This window comes from Drosophila biarmipes, chromosome 3R (assembly GCF_025231255.1).
Source record: "Drosophila biarmipes strain raj3 chromosome 3R, RU_DBia_V1.1, whole genome shotgun sequence".
Lineage (NCBI taxonomy): Eukaryota > Metazoa > Arthropoda > Insecta > Diptera > Drosophilidae > Drosophila > Drosophila biarmipes.
This window is the reverse complement of record NC_066616.1, coordinates 17,893,083-17,912,445: the sequence shown is the minus strand read 5'-3', so window position 1 is coordinate 17,912,445 and position 19,363 is coordinate 17,893,083. Positions and strand designations below refer to the sequence as shown.

The 19,363-nt window shown below is 42.1% G+C and overlaps 1 protein-coding gene across 1 annotated transcript; it reads left to right on the top strand.

Moving 5' to 3' along the window:
• Positions 1 to 1,940: 1,940 nt before the first annotated feature.
• Positions 1,941 to 18,628, top strand: LOC108032068 (uncharacterized). The gene is made up of 6 exons (XM_017105886.3): positions 1,941 to 4,071; positions 14,083 to 14,927; positions 17,135 to 17,372; positions 17,494 to 17,708; positions 17,786 to 17,891; positions 18,026 to 18,628. The coding sequence occupies exons 1-6, from the start codon at positions 3,927 to 3,929 to the stop codon at positions 18,193 to 18,195; spliced, it is 1,719 nt and encodes a 572-aa protein (XP_016961375.1). The 5' UTR covers positions 1,941 to 3,926; the 3' UTR covers positions 18,196 to 18,628.
• The last annotated feature ends 735 nt before the right edge of the window (positions 18,629 to 19,363 follow it).

Here is a 19,363-nt window from a genome sequence, read left to right as displayed (position 1 = left end):
ATATTATTTTGAATATTATATTATGTTTAAGAATACAAAGATCTGCCTTTCTTTTAACGCGAGGATTACCATTTAAAATTTATTAAAGGATTGAAGCACAGACAAAGTGCTCCACAGTATCGGCCATTTAAAATCACTTTACTTTCAGGGTGTGATGCAGTCGCTTTGCTGCATAATAACATTTTGATCCTTTGTTTTATTTCACAACTCGATTCATGGGCTTTCGGCAGCTTTTGGTTTTTGTTGTCTGGCTTTTGGCTGCGATAGCTGGCCCAACTGTTTTCACTGGCTCAAAGGCGACATAAAGTATATTTTGATTATTTGTGAGCCAGAAGTTGAGCATTTTAAGGCCCGCCGGCATTTGCATTTCAAATATACTTTTACGACAGCCATCCGGCCCCCTAACCTCCTTGGCCCGCATCCGCATGCCGAGGCCGCCCGACACCTTCCCGCAAGATCTTTTGCCGCGGGCCAGACGAGGTGGGCCACATGGAGTGGCGGCAGTGGGTGAAATACCACAAATGGCGTGTAAACACAACAAAGAGGTAATAACAATGGATGCCAACGAGGTCCCTGACTTCGAGGACTCGTGGGTGGGGCAAAGGGGCGAAGTAACCAGAACTCGTCCGCATTCCTGAAGCGGGATCCTTTGAGCTGAGGTCCTGTGTAGCGCAGGGCAAGAGCCGGCACCCGCACTTTCGAAAACATTTTTATTTGTTTCTCCGTAAGCTGTGTCAATACACAATAAATTGAACTGTGCCAGAATTTATGTTGGTCCTGTGTGAGGATATTCAGCACCCTATCTTCCGCCGCACGCTCCACGCCCAATGCCTCGGGCTCCGGCATTATCGCACTGGGGCGTCAATTGCCTGTTGGCCACCCCCTGGGGACTTAAAAGTTCAATAATATTTATTTGTCACTCGCTCTTTGACAACAAAGAACACCAGATTATACTTAGTCCTAGGCCGTCGTTCATCAAGTCGCGTTCATATGGGCTCACTCCCTCTTCCATAAAGGCATATTGTCCGCGGAGACCGCAGATATGTCCCCCACTTTGGCAGTAAATTCCCGCCACTAAAGGCGATGATTTTTCAACAGACACCGAGCTAATTTAGTGACCGAATGCCGACTCGGTCACCACTGTGATTTACGGGGTCACCACTTGCACGATTCCAATTATTTGTGGGCTGCCTTGCGACTTTAACCTTAGAGGAAGATAAACAGGAACAATGGGTATATCCAAGCTTACCCTATTTAAAAGTATAGAAATCGAACTTTAGTTCTGTAAATTAGGTATGGCTTCTTAAAGTTTTTTAGGTGGAAAAAAGTTAAATACTTCGTTGTTCTACTCAGTATCTTGAAAATTAAATGGTTGATACTTATTGTTTTCCAAGTAATACGCATTATATCTATTTTATGTCATAGTAATTATAATATTTTCAATGCGGGATCAACCAGTTTTAAAGATGAATCGTATGCATTCTGCTTAAGATATCATTTTAGGTATTCCGTATTATGGTCAACTGTTCATCCTGGTTAGCCGCGCAATTGATATTCATAAACGACAAAAGGCGGGCACTGCCCGGCGGATACAAGTGTTTTGTTGGTCATCTACAAATAGTGTCCGAGGAGTAAAAAATAAATCTTCAATCCGCCGCTGCCAAAGTATTTCAAAGCGCAGGCGCAGACAAACAGCCGGCGAATTACCCGAAGGTTCGATTCCAAGAATCCAATGCAACTGAAGGCATGGGAACGCCACAAAGCTGGGGAAGTTGGTCGAAACGAACCGGAATCCGAGCCGAGATGGGGAGTCGATGTGATATGAAACAGGGGAGAACCCGATGTGGAACGCTCGGCGGAATGGCTTCGAATCGGAATGGTAAGAAGTCAGTGGGATGGCGCTGCATGAACGCGATTCAGTAGAAAATTTGAATCCGGTGTGCGTGGACGTGACTCGGATGGGAAAAGAAAACCGAAACCGCAACCAGAAGTTCATTTTACGCGATTTCTGAATGGGACTTGTGTTCAGAAAGCAGCTCAAGAAAAAAAACAAAATGTGAAAAGCGAAGAAAAATATGCAAAAGTGGGAAAACAAAGAAAGGAAAAATTAAGACAAAGTTAAACCACTTGATGTCCCCTCGGGTGTCCTGTGTCTGTGTCCTGCAGTGCCGCCTGTCGAGTGCCTTTTGCCGAAATCACTTTTAAAATTTGTTTGCCCTGGCCGTATTCAAATGGATATTAGAATGCCGCGCTGAACCGAGGACCCAAGGAGTGAAAACAGGGCGAAAAGAAACTGGGGATTTCTCCAAGGATGCGTAACGTAAAAAAGGGATTATTGTGCATCATTTCGGGCTGTGCGAAGAAAACGTAAGGAGGCGAAAGAAAAAATATTCTCGAGTCGGATTATGCGATAAATTGTTACTGAAGTGTAAATGTTTTCTCACGTGTTAAATCATTAAATATAAGCCATCCAAGCTGCACAGAAATGAACCACAATCGGTTTAGAGCCCCACCATATGGCTATTGTAACTTATTACCAAGAACTTTGAACCTAAAGAAAGCCCATCGAAAGGCAATGTGAAACTTGTTAAACACTATAAATGGCCCAAGTTCCTCGGGTTTTTTGTCCCAAAACTTTTGCCCATTAGTCATCGGGAACACTGTGTGATAGTTCTGCCGTGCAAGTTATTAACTTTTGAGAGGCGACGGAAAAGAAAATTCTATGTTATTAATTGCTAAATGATTATGAAAGTTTAAGTGGAAATAAGTTGATTTATATTTCTTGGCAAGTTCAAGCACTTGGCTTGTTCATTGATTGAGCTGTTGAAATAAAAAGTTGGGATGATGAATTGTTCTTGAAGAGTTCTTAAACTATGCAGCTAAAAAGTTGACTTTAAAAGTGCACAACTTAACAAGTTGAAGTTTGAACTTTATTTTTATAAAATTTTTTGCAGGCTGGTTTGGTCTTCATTTTATATTTTTTTTTGTGGATTTAATTCAAATTTAATATTACTTTCTAAGCTTTGACCAGTAAATTATTCGGTTATTGCAAAGCCACTTTAATAAACATAATAAAATCCTGTAGCAAACAACTTTGTTAGGAATATTTGTTTATTAGGGCTTAAACGGATTTGTGATGTTCGGCTAAATAACTTTTCGCAAAAGGCCAAAAACCTAAATAAACAAATTGGATTACCATACAATAAAGTCGACTTCTGATGCCAGTTTATTTGTCTATGTTGGTGCCACTGCAGCGGCAATAAAAGTTTAGCACTCAACAAAGGCGAAAACACTTAAATAAATATATAAATCAAGCAACACAAAAATAGTGCACGAGAGGACAGACGCAGTGAGCAAACAAAGGGACTGCTACAAAATCGCTGGAGAAAACGCATCGAAAAACTTGTGGCCCATAAAGAATAGTTGCAATTTTTTGTTGTTGAAAAACCCGAAATAAAATCGAATAAAATAAAATAAAATGGAATAGGACGGAGGTTAGATGGAAACCAAATAGAGGCAAGCCAGGACCCAGCCCCAAGTGTATTAATTCAATAAACCTATTTATCTGAGACTTCGACTGGGATTTGGAGAGCCGGGCAGAGAATGCGACAAAGTTTGCCAGCCAAGACGGCGCAGTGCAATCAGCAGATCCTGTCTCTGGTCCTAAGGAGCAAGGGAAGTCAGAGGAGTCAGAGCAGCCAGAGGAGCCAGATTCGATGCCGCAAACGAGTCCCAATTGGAGGCAGGCGGACAATGAGCGCACAAAAGGCGCTGTAAGTGTCATTGCAGCCAGGAACTGGGCCACTGGGACCTCCACGCAGGACTAGAGTCGCAAGAGCAACAGAAGGAGCAGGAACTGAGGGAGCAGAAGGACCCACACCAGCACCAGCAGATCCAGGACCCGGACAGCAACGTTGACAACCGAGATGACAGTGGCAGGACGAACGGGACGAACGGAAGGCGGAGGAGCGCCGTGGTGTCGCCGATTTTTCCATACATCCCGACCAGCGTCTTGGCTGCGTATCAGCACCAGCTCCGTCCTCCTGGTCCTGGCTCTTGGCCTTGGGATACGTAAGTACAGCTCGGGGGTTTCCCCCACTCCTTGTGAGTGTGCGTGTGACTTTCATACATTTTTGATTTAATTTAACGCATTCACGTCGCACACTCCAACACATACTCGTGAGAGGAAGGAATTCTATAAACGGTTGGGATACCTCGTAGAGATAGAAATTTGTTTCCGAAATTTTAAGGGTTTGAAAATAAATTTTGAGTGCCTTAGGTGTCTAAAAGTATGCCGTGAAAAAAAGGAAAGTTATCTTGTTGAATAAATTAATGGTACTAATGACCTTAAAATATAATGTAGCCTACTTTTAGGCACCTAAAAAAAGATATTTGAAGGTGGTTTAAGATCCTAAAGATTTTAGAGGTATTCTTACTTTAAGGTATTCAATAAAAAAGAGTATGTGTAGGTTAAAGGATTTTCCTCCGTATTTTCCAGGATATCATAGTAATCAAGAGTACTTTTAACTTTCTCCTGTTACTCCCCTTATATTCCGAGTACCGGGAGAAATAGCCGCGCATAAACACTTGGCAACACACACATGGATAATGGTCCTCGTAAGCGGATACCAAGACGCGACATGGCTGCTGGCAAATTATTTTAGTAGTTCTGGATCGGCAGGGGGAGTGAGAAGGAGGCAATGGTCCTCTGCGTAACCGGGGTCCTTGGAAATTGCGGATGTTGAGTTGGGGCTTGAGCTTCCCATTGTTTCATTTGATTTGCTGAAATTAGATTAGAACAAGCCACGGGGTCAGCGAAATAGGAAAACAATAGCCCATAAAAGTAGACAAAATGTGTTGCGCCATTCCGCAATGAAGACTTTTTAGGGGAGACTTTCAGTTTATCTTTCTCCTCTTTACTTTACAAAAGTTAATTTGATTTCGTTACACAATTAAGGCAACCTATTTGTACTTAATGAGAAGTTTATTTAATTGTACCCTTACCAATACTAGGGATTTTTTTTAGTTTCTTATCCAACTTATTATAATCCCTTGAAATGAAAGCTACAAGTAAAATTGCAATTGAGTGGAATAATTAACTTAACCCTTTATTAATTAAAACTTAAATGCAAATCAGATTTTGTGATAAGGCGGATTATATCTCTAAAGGAGAAGGCCTGTTTTTAATCTTTTATACATTTTTAGAAAAAGGTAACGCTTTTTCGCGTTGCAAACAAGAAATATTTTTAATTAAATAAGTTTATTATTATCCTATCACCGGCGGTTTAATTATGTATTCTCTTAGGAAATGAATAAACCTGTGACGCTTATTCTTAAAATTGGTTAAGCTTTCATTTAAAATGTGAAATATTTTCATATAAATTTAATTAATACAAAAAAGTTTTAGTCTTCAACGTACTTGTTGTTTCCAAATCAATGCACTCAGACCTTTGAAAATTATAAATACATATATAAGTTACAGTGGTTGGTTGTTTAAACACGAAAAAACCCAACAGCTTATTTAACTTTAGGAACAATTACCCGCAGCTCTTAAAGTAAAAAGTTTCAAAATGAATCATGATCATCATGACCGCTTCCGCAAATTGTGAGAATGAAAAATAGTTTGGCCAGGTCCTTAACCCCATTGCCCTTGCAGAAAAGCAGCTGCTCATTCATTCGACTGCCCGATAATCCAGGCAAAAATAAAACAATAAATTTTAGCTCCTTTGAAAAAGACCAACTCCTCCCCTTCTTGCCGAGCGACCCCACAAAAGCATTAACAAAATTGAAAACTTGCCAAAAAATGTTTAATAAACACATTTTCGGTAGCGTGGAACTAACCCTGGCCAAATCCCCCATTCGCTTTCCCCCACATTGTTTGCTCTTCTGGACCCTTCATTACAACTCTTTACAAAATGCGCTTTCAGAAAGTTTGAGTGCAACTCGTTATGCCAAAATACAGAATGAGCCAACAAAGCAGATGTAAGCCAACTCCAAAACTCCCCAAAAAAAGTTAAAAATATAATGCGGCCGAAGTTTGTCCTGCTGCTGCCGGCTTTTGTTCTCTCGAAAACCTCATACTAATTTTTTCGAAAATTTCTGGGGGACTTGTGCAATCGTTTTTCTGTTTGCTTTCATAGGGCCCGGATTTCTGCTAATTTCGGGAATGTGCCGGCAAAGTTGATGGGCCTACAGGTTGACTTGGCCTGACCTTTCCTTCCCGACGACGCCCCGTCTTGTTACACCTGGTCAAATGGCCCGAAATCCTTTAAGGCCTTGCTAAGGGGTCGTCATGTCGAGCCCTTCTGTCCCGGCGTGTGTCGCTGTGAGGGCCAAAAGTGTTTGCTTACCTTCATAAGTTATAAATGGGTTTGCGGAGAGACCAAAACAACAACATGACGATACGATCCCTTAGGCAGACGCGCACACTCACACACATTGTCAGTTGACCTCAGCCACGGCAGGTCCTGTGATGACGGAAAATATTGTAACACAAGCAAAGTTTGGATGGGGGACACACATGACAGTGCCGCAGGTCAACAAAATGTCCAACGGTGGAATAATTTGCACCACATGGGTTTATTAGATGCCGGGGAAAATTCGCGTGTGTTACGATGCCATTCTGCTGGAATGTCTTACACGGAATTTTAATTGTCCTGCATAATTTGGGCTTTAATGATGTTTGTGGCAAATTCCTGACAGGTTGCTGTTGGCAAATTCATAAACATTCCTTTGGTGGGTATGCAAATTGATTACAGGAGCCAGCTTTAAGTTTAAGATGTAATATTTTGCCTTACAAAAAGTGTTAACCCCTTCTAAAAATAAAAAAAAATATATATAATATATATCAGTTAAATTCAACATGTCCAAAAGATATATCTATCCACCCCCTCACTCACTACAAACTTCGCCAAACGGAATGCAACGCTGCGGATGAGTAACTTGCGCTTCGCTACTTGGCCCACTGTTTCTCATTCGCCATGCAACTAACAATTTCCTGTTCACATACACACAATCACGTCCACAATGTAAGCCGAATGGCCTTGATGCGCTTTTGGCCCGCAAAATGTGAGCTTAAATTATTCAGAGGTTCAGAGGGGGTCAGAGGCAGCTGCAGCTTCAGCAGCGTCGACGCTTTGGGCAATCAAAGACAACAACAAGTGTGTGTATATGGGCCATTTAATTGCTCGGAGAATGGCAATGGGGCGAGGCTAAGGGGGTTCAGAGGGGGCTGGAGTGAAGTGAACTAGCGACAAAGACGTGGCGAGAAATGACCCACAAATGACAAAGTGCAGCGGCAGTCAACGAGCCTTGTCTTTATTTCTTGCCGAAGTGTGAAAAGAACAAGACAAACCACCCAAAAAAAAAGAGAAAAATACAAAGCAAGGAAGCCTCTGGGCCTCGGAGGTTATTTATGAATCGCTGCAGGAGATCCTGCGGACGGGGGATACCATATCCTGGCAGGAGGCCCTTTGAAATATTATTGTATTTCTGGTCAACGTTTGTTTACTTATTTATTGCTGCCCAGCCTAGTCGCCCCCAACAACTTCCTCCTGCCCCAAACTTGGGCTGGCTAAATATTTTCCAGCAAGCCATAAAAATCACTAGATAAGAACAGAGTCTTATATTTCTGTGTTGTTAAGATTTCGCATAATTATTTCTCTTGATTTATAGTAGAGAAAGCAGAGTCAGTAGTCACCAAAGAAACCGTATCTTGGTAAAGCTAAGATAAATAACAAACATGAGATGTATAAAAATAGCCTTTAAATTCACGAATCTTTTAAGTAAAGAAAATTGAACAAGTCCAATTTAAAATGGCTCACAACAGGCTGCATTTATTTAAATATTCAAAAATAAATTATTTTACAACCCATTGTTATTCAACTGAAACATTCCAGCTAACCCTTTCCACAATTGTGGGTTTATTTTTAACAACCGAAAACCAAGGCAACCCCTCATCCACTTCAAATTCATCTAAACTCAGATTTCCGACTTTTTTGGCTTTTAATTTCCCAAAGGTTTTTGCCATCGACCACAGCTCGCTTCACATCCCCATCCCCTGACTGATTCATCTTCATCAATTTGAACCTTTTGTATCATAAATTATTTATGTTTATGCACATTGCGATGACATTTGATCACAAGTGCTTGGCGTTCCCATAAATATTTGAGTAAAAAACCCGGACGAGGGGTCGAAAATTGTATTTAAAGTGGCGTTTATCAAATCGATCAATAAACAATTACCGAATGCGAGTGCTCACAAAATAAATAAATAAATAGCTCTCGCACACAACGGTAGACGTGAAATCTTATGCAGACGTATGGCTGTATCTATGTGAGTGGGCAAACAGAAACGCTGTCTACGCATTAAAGATACATTTGCATGAGTGTGGGCTGCGATGATATACCAATGGCATTCTGTTATTCGAGTGGCTTTCCCTGGGATGAGTGGGTGTCGGGGGAAATGGAAATGTTTGTGTTTAGTGTGAAATTGCTCTCGGCCACCATTATCCGAGGATTCATTCAAAACTGAAACATATGTCGGGAGTCACTCTGGAAATTATTCAACCCGGGAACTGGAGCCGGAGCTGGGGGGTGCGTTCAATATGGCCCATCGGCCCCAGACTCTCTTTGTCGGCACAACCCACTTTCCTGGGTGACTGTGTGCCCTGGCTCAATTTATTTTTATGGCATCGTGTTCCTCGGTCTACGTGTTCCCCAACAAACGGGGCCAAAAGTAAAACGGCAAAGAAAGCAGCAGCGGCAGCACTCGTTGTCTCCCCTTTGAGGTTCATTTCAGTTTCAGTTTCGCAGTAAATTGAAATTGGAGCATTGCCCAGCGTTGCGTATACGCACTGTTGTACGCTGGATGTTGCACGTTGTTGGTGCGGCGTGGCGTGTTACTAGAGTAAAGTTGTTAATGGCCTTGCCGAGGCGACGTATTCTTTTTATTACCCTGGGTACACATTTTAGGAGGACTCCCTGACAAAGGGAATGCGGAATGCAGTTTTTCAAAAGTAGCTAATGAAATACTTTACCCTTTAAGGTTTTGTAGGTTGCAATACTCGTATTGTTCACTTGGAATATTAAATTCCCACTTAAGTTATTAGGAGAGATTTTTCCTGAAAGTTTGTTTGCTTAGTTCTAGTTTAGGTTTGTCTCATTTTCTCATTTTCTGAGACGTCCTTCCTAATTTCTTACCCCACCCCCTGGCAGTTGGTTTCTTTATATAAATACATCCCCAAGGGCCGCCATTTGATGTTACTCGCAGCTTGTAATTTGGCTCATTTGAACTTTAATTGCTTGGCGGCCCCCAAAGGGGACTCATTAAGATTCGCTAGCCCGCAGCTGGAGCAACACAAATCTGGCGACACAACTATCCCCCAGACCGCGACCCCGCCACCCCACCATTCCGAGCGAAGTTACTCATGAGTTTAGATAGATGCAGCAATCTGAGTCCTCAGGCTCGTGTTTTATGTGCACTCGAGGCGGCTATAATCCAAAGTGCTCCCCGGTGAAAAGTTTTCTGGTTTATGCGAGAATGTGTGTCGGCCGCTCCTCCGCCGCTGTCCTGGTTATCCTCATAAACACCAGTGCCGGCGGATGCGGATGCGGGCAGGATTCGGATTCGGATGCCGTTTCAGGTGCGGATGAGCCTCAGATGGCCACGAGTCAAGTGGCTCTCCGTCTTCCTTTGGCCACAACCGCTCGGCGTTTTAATTACGGCCGCTCTGCCGCTGCCGTCGACGTCATTTTGTCCTTCCAAACAGCCATGACTTTTTATTGGACATGTAATTACTCCGTGGTGTTTTTTGGCTTGTTGGCCCACGCATATTTTTTATAATTACATGAAAAATGAAGACCCGATGCGGCTTTCCTGAGCATCCTGAGTGTCCTGGTGCCACGCTAATGATGCACGTGCCACGAAGATTGCGCGGATTAAGGCCTCTTGACCTTTGGCGGAACGATGAAGTTGCAAGTGCCTCGAATTATAAAATTGAAGCCCAAGAGGCTTTCAGGCCCACGGCGGTTTATTAAAAAACAGCGCACAGATGCATAGGTAGATCTTATCTAAATATTGTAATTTATATAATTTTACAATGTACATATTCGAAAAAAACTAATTATAAATAATGCTCTGAGGGCACGTACTCATCAGCGGGAAATCTTTTTTAATTCAACATTTTTTCCTGCTTCTATTTTAAGGCAAACATTTGCAAAACTAATATTTACATACGATGGCTTATGAAAAATATTGCAATTAGGTGTTCCCTGAACCATGAAGTACTGCCAACATATTTCAAACATTTTTTCACCAAGAAATATTTTGAGACTAATTAAATTTCAGTTTTTATCTCCGTCGGTTAATCGATAGAGGAGAGAAAAACTCATGCTGCCAACTAAATCCAATCATTTTTTCATATCCTTCCTTTATCTCTTCCCATCTTTGTTGCCGCTTCCCTTATCCTGCTCCATAAAAGGCAAAAATCCATGAAATATTAACTAAGGGGTCAAAGTGTCAGGACCAGTACACCATATGGGCCAGACTGGACCGAAGCCCTGTCCCTATCTGAACTCCCATCCTGTCATCCTTCAGGTGACTGCGTCATTGCGAAACCAGGGCTGCTGCATGTAGAGTGAAACACGGCACACGGCAGGCAACAGGACAATGGGAGGACTAAGCTACTTTTAAGGGCATTAAATGGAATAGTTTTTGGTAAAGCTTTTGTGGGAAATTTACACACTTACACATGATTATACTGCCTGGGGTTAGGGCATGAATTTGAGAATCAAACACTATTCTTTTAATTATTTCATAACATTCGTATACAAGGGCGCATAGATATTGGTTTTGGCTAACAGTTCTTAGTAACCTGTTTCGAAAATAAGTGTAGGATACTGTAATACGAGCTAAAATGTAATGTGGGGTTAAGTACTTAACCTCTTGCCATGTGATTTTTTAAGTTAGTTTTCTTTTTGTTAGGATATAAGATTAGCCTACATAAGTTCAATGAATATTGACATATATTAATTTCAAAAACCAGTTAAATTACACATACTTATTTGACTTAAAAGTTATTAAGCTATCTTCTGTTAGCCTTACCTCTACCTGCAACCCATTGTCTGACCATTTCCACTTTGGATGACATTGGCGAGATGCTGATGAGCTTTGGCCTAATGCGGTTGTTCATTTTGTAGTGGCCTAAACCAATTTCAGAATTTACATAAGTGTTGGTGGCTGGCGAGGCATGTGTGCCGGCCATTCCAGTCTGAATGCCAATTTCAGTAATTTTTGCGTCAGCCGCCGGGCTAATTTGTGGGCATTACTATTCCGCCGACGTACCAACTCGAGCCGGCTTAAAATATGAACTCCAGGTCCCGCCGGACACACAAGCGGCCGAGGGCTTTTGGGGGAACGGATTTGGGCCACAATCCATGGAAACGGCCAATTCTGGTAGGGGAAAACAAGAAAACAATTTGAGTGTTATTGCACGTTTCACTCTTCCTGCCTCGTGTGTGTGTGGATGGACTGTCGTCAAGTGCTCTAAATGGCTAGATCACACTTTTGGCTGAGAGTAGGCACCGCTTTTTTTTCCTGGTAAGCCAAACAAACCGGGACACGGCAAAAACCCTGTGAACTAATCGGCTTTGGGGGAATAGTTTGTGGGCAGCCTTACGAGTGCGTAGCTACAAGAAATTACAAATACCCAATGCACCACAAAAATACATTTCTCCTTTTTTGTTTGACTAAGCAAATTCCTTTGAGGGAAATCAAACCCGATTTGATTGCCGGCTAAATCGGTTTTAATTGAAAATGCAAACTCTGCCTTGAGCCAACCCGCTCGGGCTTTATTTTTTCTCATCCCCTTTGGGAAAGGATCTGCCATCTTGACACACCAAACAAAACGAAATCAAACAGAGGCAAAGAGAAAAAGTATACCCATCTGCAGTGGATTTTAAGTTTACTATTTTTGTGGGAGTGAAATTTTCAATTTGCATTTTAACAAAAAAAAACCCGCTTGCAACCTTTTTCGTGGCCAAAGAAATGGGCCTGGGGTGGACCTTATCAACACAGCCAAATCACACGCATTCGTTCGAAATGATTTCGTGGGGAAATTTATGCGGTTGCCCTGTGGTTTTTCTTCTTTTTTGTTCACTTTTTTGGCTTTTTCCTATTCCTATTTTTTGTGTGTGCAACCAGACACGTAGAATTTGCCGGGCAGCCGAAAGGTAACGAAATTTCTTGCTCTACCTAAATCAAGGCTCTGACAAGCACGTGAAATGAAATAATTTAAAAATGCAAATTCTACTTTATCAGCCCAGTGATATCTTGGCCCGGGAAAACAGTGCCAAATCCCAGACCTTTCGGTGGCCATTGAGCCTGCAGCCAATCAGTGGAAAGTTTACCGCAAATGAGTTGGTTTTCCGCTCACGCAAATTTCCGATTTTGTAGGATTTTTCAGTTTGTAATGTTACTTACCTACATATAATTGAATGATTTTTGCATAAACATTATAAAGTTGCTCTCAAGAGTGGCAGAAATATTGTACTAAAACTGCTTACAGATGGACATGTTCATTTTCTTGTTCACTGTTTTTGTGGTTTGCTAAAAACTTTTCTTTTCAATGACTTGGACTGCCAAGTTCATGCTTCTCTTCATCCTAATGCTCCGCGCCCCTCAGTTTAGTGGCTGAGTGTCCTGGGGCAACATGTCCTTGCCAGAGTGTTGGGGCAGAAAGTTGCTCAGAATAACTTTTTATGAGTGGGTGTGTTGAGCTAATCAATGGTGTTGCCTTTTCCTAGCCGAGAAGAAATTCTTTTATTTTTTTTTACAAATTTATTGCCTGAAGTTATTAGCTTTGTAATCTTTTAATAAAGTTTCGCCTCAATTGATGGGGCTTTAAATCAATAGCATGGGGCAGAAATTGATTTTAGTTTGGCCATCAATCGTGAAAATATTTTCGCGATAGCTGCAATAAATGACAAATAAAAGCAGGCCACTGAAAATATTAAATAAATATACCCTTTTACTAGTTCGGCTGCATTTCATTTGATTAACTAGAGCACAGAGGTGTGTGGCTTTGAATTAACCCAGCCAAGGACGTTAGTTGCACGTGTAGCCGAAATGATTATGAGGCTAAAGTTACCATTTATTTTTCATGCTTAATTTTCCTCTAGGGCACAAAGTCGAAAACATAAAAAGGAAAAGTTTAAAAGGGAAACAGAAACCGGCAATGGTGAAAGGAAAAGGCAGCCAAAGCTACAAAAACAAACAACTTTTGTGGCAAAAAATTATAAAAGTAAAAAGGAAACAGAGAGCAAAATGAAATGAAAGCCACCACAGGCGGTGACATTAAGCGGCAAATTTTTATGATTTTAATTAGCATAAAAGCGTAATTGAAAATTAACTGAAACGAAATATGTATATGTATATGCACAGGGGTCCTGCAAGTGCGAGTGTGTGTGTGACAGCCCCAAACTCATTTTCCGAGTCCCATTTGTTTTGCCGGAATTTTAATTCATCCACCTTGCATAAGCCGATTGCAATAATTTTTCTCAATTTGCCAGCGCTTTGATGTGTGGCACAGACATTTATTACATTTATTTATTTAGGACTTTTACGCTTGTCGAGCGAGAATTTTTATGTTTTGATGATTATATTTTAATTTTGGGTTAAAGCTTGCCAAGAATATCCGTATACAAAATATGTTTTTTTTGGGTGAGCTTTTTAAACTTGTTCTTATTTTTAAGGTAAAAATGAAACTAAGTATACCCATATTAATAATGGTATATGTTTTGCAGAAGACCATATTTTTTGGATACGTTTTTTCACTTCTTTTATCATTTTAAATGACAGAAGTGCATTACATTTAGTAGATTTTAAAGTTAAATGCTTTTTAAATATTCTTTTTACATATCTTTTTACTTGCCATTTGGTGTTGATTTTCTTAGATTCCTGAAGTATATTTTAAACTCCTTACCAAATCACCAGCTTTAACTGCAAACCCCTCTAATTAGCATTTCGTTTGCACAAACATGCAGTAAACAACCGTATTCTGCTTTATTTTGGCTCCTCCACAGAAGCAGTCACCTGCAGTACTCCAGAGCCTGTAGAGAGTCGTACAGATCCAGCGGCTTTGGCGCGGGGACTGAAAGCTGCTCAGGGACAGGTTTGGACGGCCACCACAAGATCCACTTTGGCAGATAGGCCAATGACAACACAAAACGATCTAATTACGACAGCCAGCAACTTGACGACAGCAAAAAAGACAGCCACAGAAACGGCAGCTGGAACAGAGGCAGCACCAGGCTCATGGAGCACTACCACCACAGCCGTGGCCCGGGGCATGTCATCAGCAGATGTGGCAGGAGCAACGATAGCAACCAGCCAGTCAGCACAAATTGGGCTAACTACTCAGGCCGCAGGACGGCAAACAGAAGCAGCAGGAGCCGGAGCAGCAGGAGGAGCGTCAACTGAGACCGCAGCAGAGATGCTCATATCAACAATTTATCCAGCATCAGCGGAAACGGATGTGCGCAACTCCATTGAAAAGATGGTGAACGCGGCGCATCCGGGTGTCCCTGATTCTTTGACCAAGGGCTTCTCCATTCCGACCTTCCTGCCGCCGTTTCCCGTTTTTGCGGCAGCGGATCTGCCCGCTTACCGGGCCGCTGCCGATGCGGCCGAGGCGGCCAAGTTAGCGGCGGAGGCGGCTCAGGTCGCTCGGGCGGAGGCGGAGGCCCAGGCCGCCAAAACATCCGCCGAAGCGGTGACAATGTCACCGGAGGAGCAGCGCCGGCAGGTGTTTAATGAGCAGCACTCCTACCTGGCCGCCCACCGGGAGGGGGGTTCGCGGAGAAATCTGACAATGCCCGTGCTGAACATCACCGCCCAGAACGGAAACCACGCCTACATGCCGTGCCAGGTGAGTCGAAGTTGAGTGAGGAGCAGGTGCACTTGAAAAATGGTTGCCCACATAAGCATGCTAGGAAAAGTTACTCGAAAAATATAGCTGGGACACAAACCACTCTTGGGTATGCTAGCAGGGGAACCCCCAAAAAAGGATGAGATATTTTCGGTCAAAGATTTTAAGGGAAAAATATATGTTTTAATTTTTTAAACTGCAGGTAAATTTATTTATTTTCGTAAAGCACTAGAACCAAAATTGCAGTGTACTTGTTTGCTTGTTGTTCGCCGGAAAATCCACTGGGTGGGTAAGCCATTAGGTCGCGCCATGGCGTGTGACATAAGTCGGGTAAGCCTTAAAGGTTCGCTCTGAAAAAACCCCTTTTAATACGAGATTACGTTTAATTGCGAATATTATATTTGAATTAAAAGTCACGTGTTATAAATAGCTGTCAACCTGTTAAGCAGCTTAAAGAGTTATCCTATTAAGGAAGCTATAAAAAAAAAGGTTAACCAAATTCCATACACATTGATCAATGGTGTTGTTAAAAATGTAAGACCCATAGGCTACAATGGAGAAAGGCGAGCTAAAGCTAACGCTTAGCTAAAGCTAAGAAGCAACCAAATTTAAATATTTATGAAAGGAAAGGAATACATATATACGCAAAAGCATACATATATGTAGGACCTTTCACGCTTGCTTAGACAAAGTATATTTAAATCTGAGCCACAGAAAGGCAAGACCTCTGCCAATTACATTCCAAGAGCTTATTTACCCTTCTGCAGAGCTTTGTCCATTATTTTAAATTTCAGCAAACAAAAAAGGAGATTATCCAGGGACTTCCACCATTTCCAAAAATGTGAATTCCTCTGGACAACTTAAACGGATTAGCCAGACCTTAAGGCCACACACGTCACCAAGGATTTTATTTTGAGCGCTGGGACTTTAACCACTCGGGGCAAACGACCCTGACTCACTTACGAATTCCTCGAAACTTGAGCCAAGGAAGACGGGCCAGCGACAGACTGACTGACTTACCCGGTGCCCCTCCTTCTGCTTCTGAATTCCTTTTTAATTTCAACGGACCGGAGATAAAACTAGCATTTACATATTGCACACAGACACGCTTTCACACATCCGCAGGCACAGATACGGATACGAGCACAGAAACAGATACAGATACATCTGGGCGGGGGTGGGGCAAGAGCGAAACACTTATTTGCATGCATACATATTGCACAGTGTATTTTGCATCCGGCTACAACAGACATCAAATTTACATGCGTTCGTAGGTGTTTCTTCCCCCCAAAAATATATCTAGGATATCTGCTGAATGGACTTCAACAAAGCCCAAAGAACAGGTTCTGAAAAGAGCCGAGCAAAAAATAAATAAATACGTATATTTTTATAAATTGTGCGGAATTGTAAACGGCAAATAGAAGCCTCAGCCCGGGCGCTTGTTTATGTCATAAAAAATAAACGTAAACAGAATGAATTGTTGATATGCAAATGAAATTATGCTGATCTGGGCCGGACCACAAGCGATAGCAGCAGGAACCGGGCTAAAACAGGAGCAAGCCAGGCCCTAGAAACAGGGCAAAAGCAAAACGCCAACTGTGAGAATATTTTAGCACAAAGATGCGCAGCCTCATCCCAGAAATCCGCCCTCGGATCCGACCTCATTTCCATTTCCGGGCTTCAGACATTCACTTGGATCTCAGATTTTACGTCCTCTCACTCGTTCGAGCCATCACATTTTTTCTGTTTTCCTCCTTTGCAACTTAACACCGAAACGACAGGCAAACGGTTCAGGATTAGTGTGTCGGGCCGGGGTAATTATTCATGTATGGATTAGGCAACATCGAATGCAATCTGTGTAATGTGAAAGCTCATTAGCGGCAGATTGCCGAAGATTAACATAATAATAGTTATGTAAATGCTGGCTGCCTTGAGCTTTGATGTTTAAATAGTTGAGTGATTTTGGGAAGGGGAGTTTTTCTAAAGGTTTAAGATTGATAAATAACTTGTAAATGAACTTAATCTATCTAATCTATCATATGTTCAGCTTTGACCTTTTAATAGTTACGGGATTTATAAAAGCGGAACATATGGAAGGGGAAAGTTTTCGTTTTGGGACTGACTTAGTTAATTATTGAATAGTCATTTTCTTCTCGATTCAGCTATTATCTCCCATTTATTTCTTAATGATTATCCCTCATTTATAGATACATCGCCTGTCTGATAAACCCGTTTCGTGGGTACGCATGCGCGATAACCACATCATCAGCGTGGACGAGACAACCTTTATAGCGGACGAGCGTTTCCAGTCGATATTTCAGGAGGATCATGATTACACCTGGTCCTTGCAGATCAAATACGTGGAGCCTGGCGATGCTGGGTGGTACGAGTGCCAGATGGCAACGGAGCCCAAGCTCAGTGCCAAAGTGCACCTACAGATAGTCAGTGAGTACTATGAATAAATTAAAAAATTATATTGAACATTAAATAAAAAATTAAATTAGCTTACAATTTGATTATAAGTATGTTATATAATTATAAATATATTTTGTGTATTCCCTTTCAGAACCCAAGACTGAGCTGATTGGGGATCAGAGCCGATTCGTGAAGGCGGGCAGCAAGGTGGCGCTGCACTGCATCGTCCGCGGCACCCTGGACCCGCCCAAGTACATCATCTGGTTCCGGGGTCAGAAGAAGATTAGCGAAAGCGACGAGCGGACCGGCTGGTACACGCAGCTAGATAGGAACATATTCGGAACGGTGGGCGATAATCAGAACACGGTTAGTTGGGTGTTTACGGTAGTACCGCCGGGTTAATTGGCTGGTTGAATGTCGCTGAACATAAACATTCATTGCAGATCGGCTCATTAATTATACCGCTCGTGCGGAAAGAGGATTCCGGCAATTATACGTGCCAGCCGTCGAACAGCGTCTCCGTGTCCGTGGACCTGCACGTGCTAAGCGGTAAGTTAACAGCCTTCGGGCCAGAGCCATCCCGTCATACTCTGTCCCAAGCTATCTACCCGAATGTGTGGCAAAATGAATGATTCGTATTAATCGCAACTGTCGCCACCACGACGAATTGCGATGGCCAACAGGTGAATACTCCGCATCGGCCATCATGTCCACGGCGGCCAGGACGACGACAGGCGGGCGGAGCACGTTCCACTCGCCGCTGGGTCTCCTGGGAGTCCTTGGAGTTCTTCGAGTCCTCTGGGCGATGCAGGGAGCGATGCACACAAACACACCGCCGGCGCACCAGACGTGACTCGCCTATTGAACGCCTGGTCGTGGCGTCCGACTTCCAATTATTTGTAAGCTTTTGCGCCATCTGCAGTTACGTAATTTAGGTTAGAGATTAATTAAAGGCGGCCTTGTAAATAGCGGAGAGGAGCAGCAGGAGGAGAAGGAGGAGAAGCAGAATCCCCGTCGAAGCAGGATTGACGACTCTGTAATTAGGTTAAAACGTTACCATAACTCTCATGTCTGCGTGTCTCACAATACGAGTATCCCCCACACCCATACTGCATTCGAATTCAATCTAATGTACAATTCAATTTAAGCAGACCCCATTTCAAGTTGTGAAATCGAATCAATAATTAGATTATTGTCAGAGAGATATTATTAAATGAAAATAATAAAACCGAATCATAAAAATCCATCATAAATAACAGGCACTCAATAAATCATGTGAAACTTTATTTAAATCTGTGTTCTTTCTCTGTGCGCGCTCGGTTTTTGGTTCATCGCAATGGTAAAACATTTATGAATATTATCTGGCTTAACTAATTGATTGGACGTATTAGTATTCCCTGGCGAGCCACTGCAGTGCCGTTGATTAAAATGGAAAAAGTTTAATTTAAATATATTTCAGTGCTATAAATCTGCCTTTGATGCTAAATGCGCAAATGCCTCGAATGAGTTATGTGCTGCACCTAAGCGAATTAAATTTGTGGGTATTTGCTTAAAAGTGATACTTTAAAATGTTTTCAGCTGCAAAAAATTAAATTTTAAGCCAGATTTCTTTGTATCGGTTGAAAATCCGGTGATTTTATTATTTCTTTTAAATTTTAAATTTGATTATTTGGCCAGCTAGAATACACTTCTACTGGATAAATGTAAGGATTTGACCACATTAAGCCACAGTAACCCTAAGTAAGTCCAGCCATAACCCATTTTTCGCGAATATCTTAACAGTTGACCCTCACTTTACGTGGCCGATAAAAAGAGGCGAGCAGCAAACGAATTTCCTCGTTGGGGATATGCATATATAATTTAATATTTTATGGTAATTTGCCTCTGACTCCGACTTCGACCCCGACTCTTTGTCGACCTTGTTCGGGACATCAAAGTGACGAAAGGCAAACAAAGATGAGCCAAGACTTATGGCCTGGCCAAGGGGAAAAAGCCAAGTAGAGTGCATAAAAATAACACAA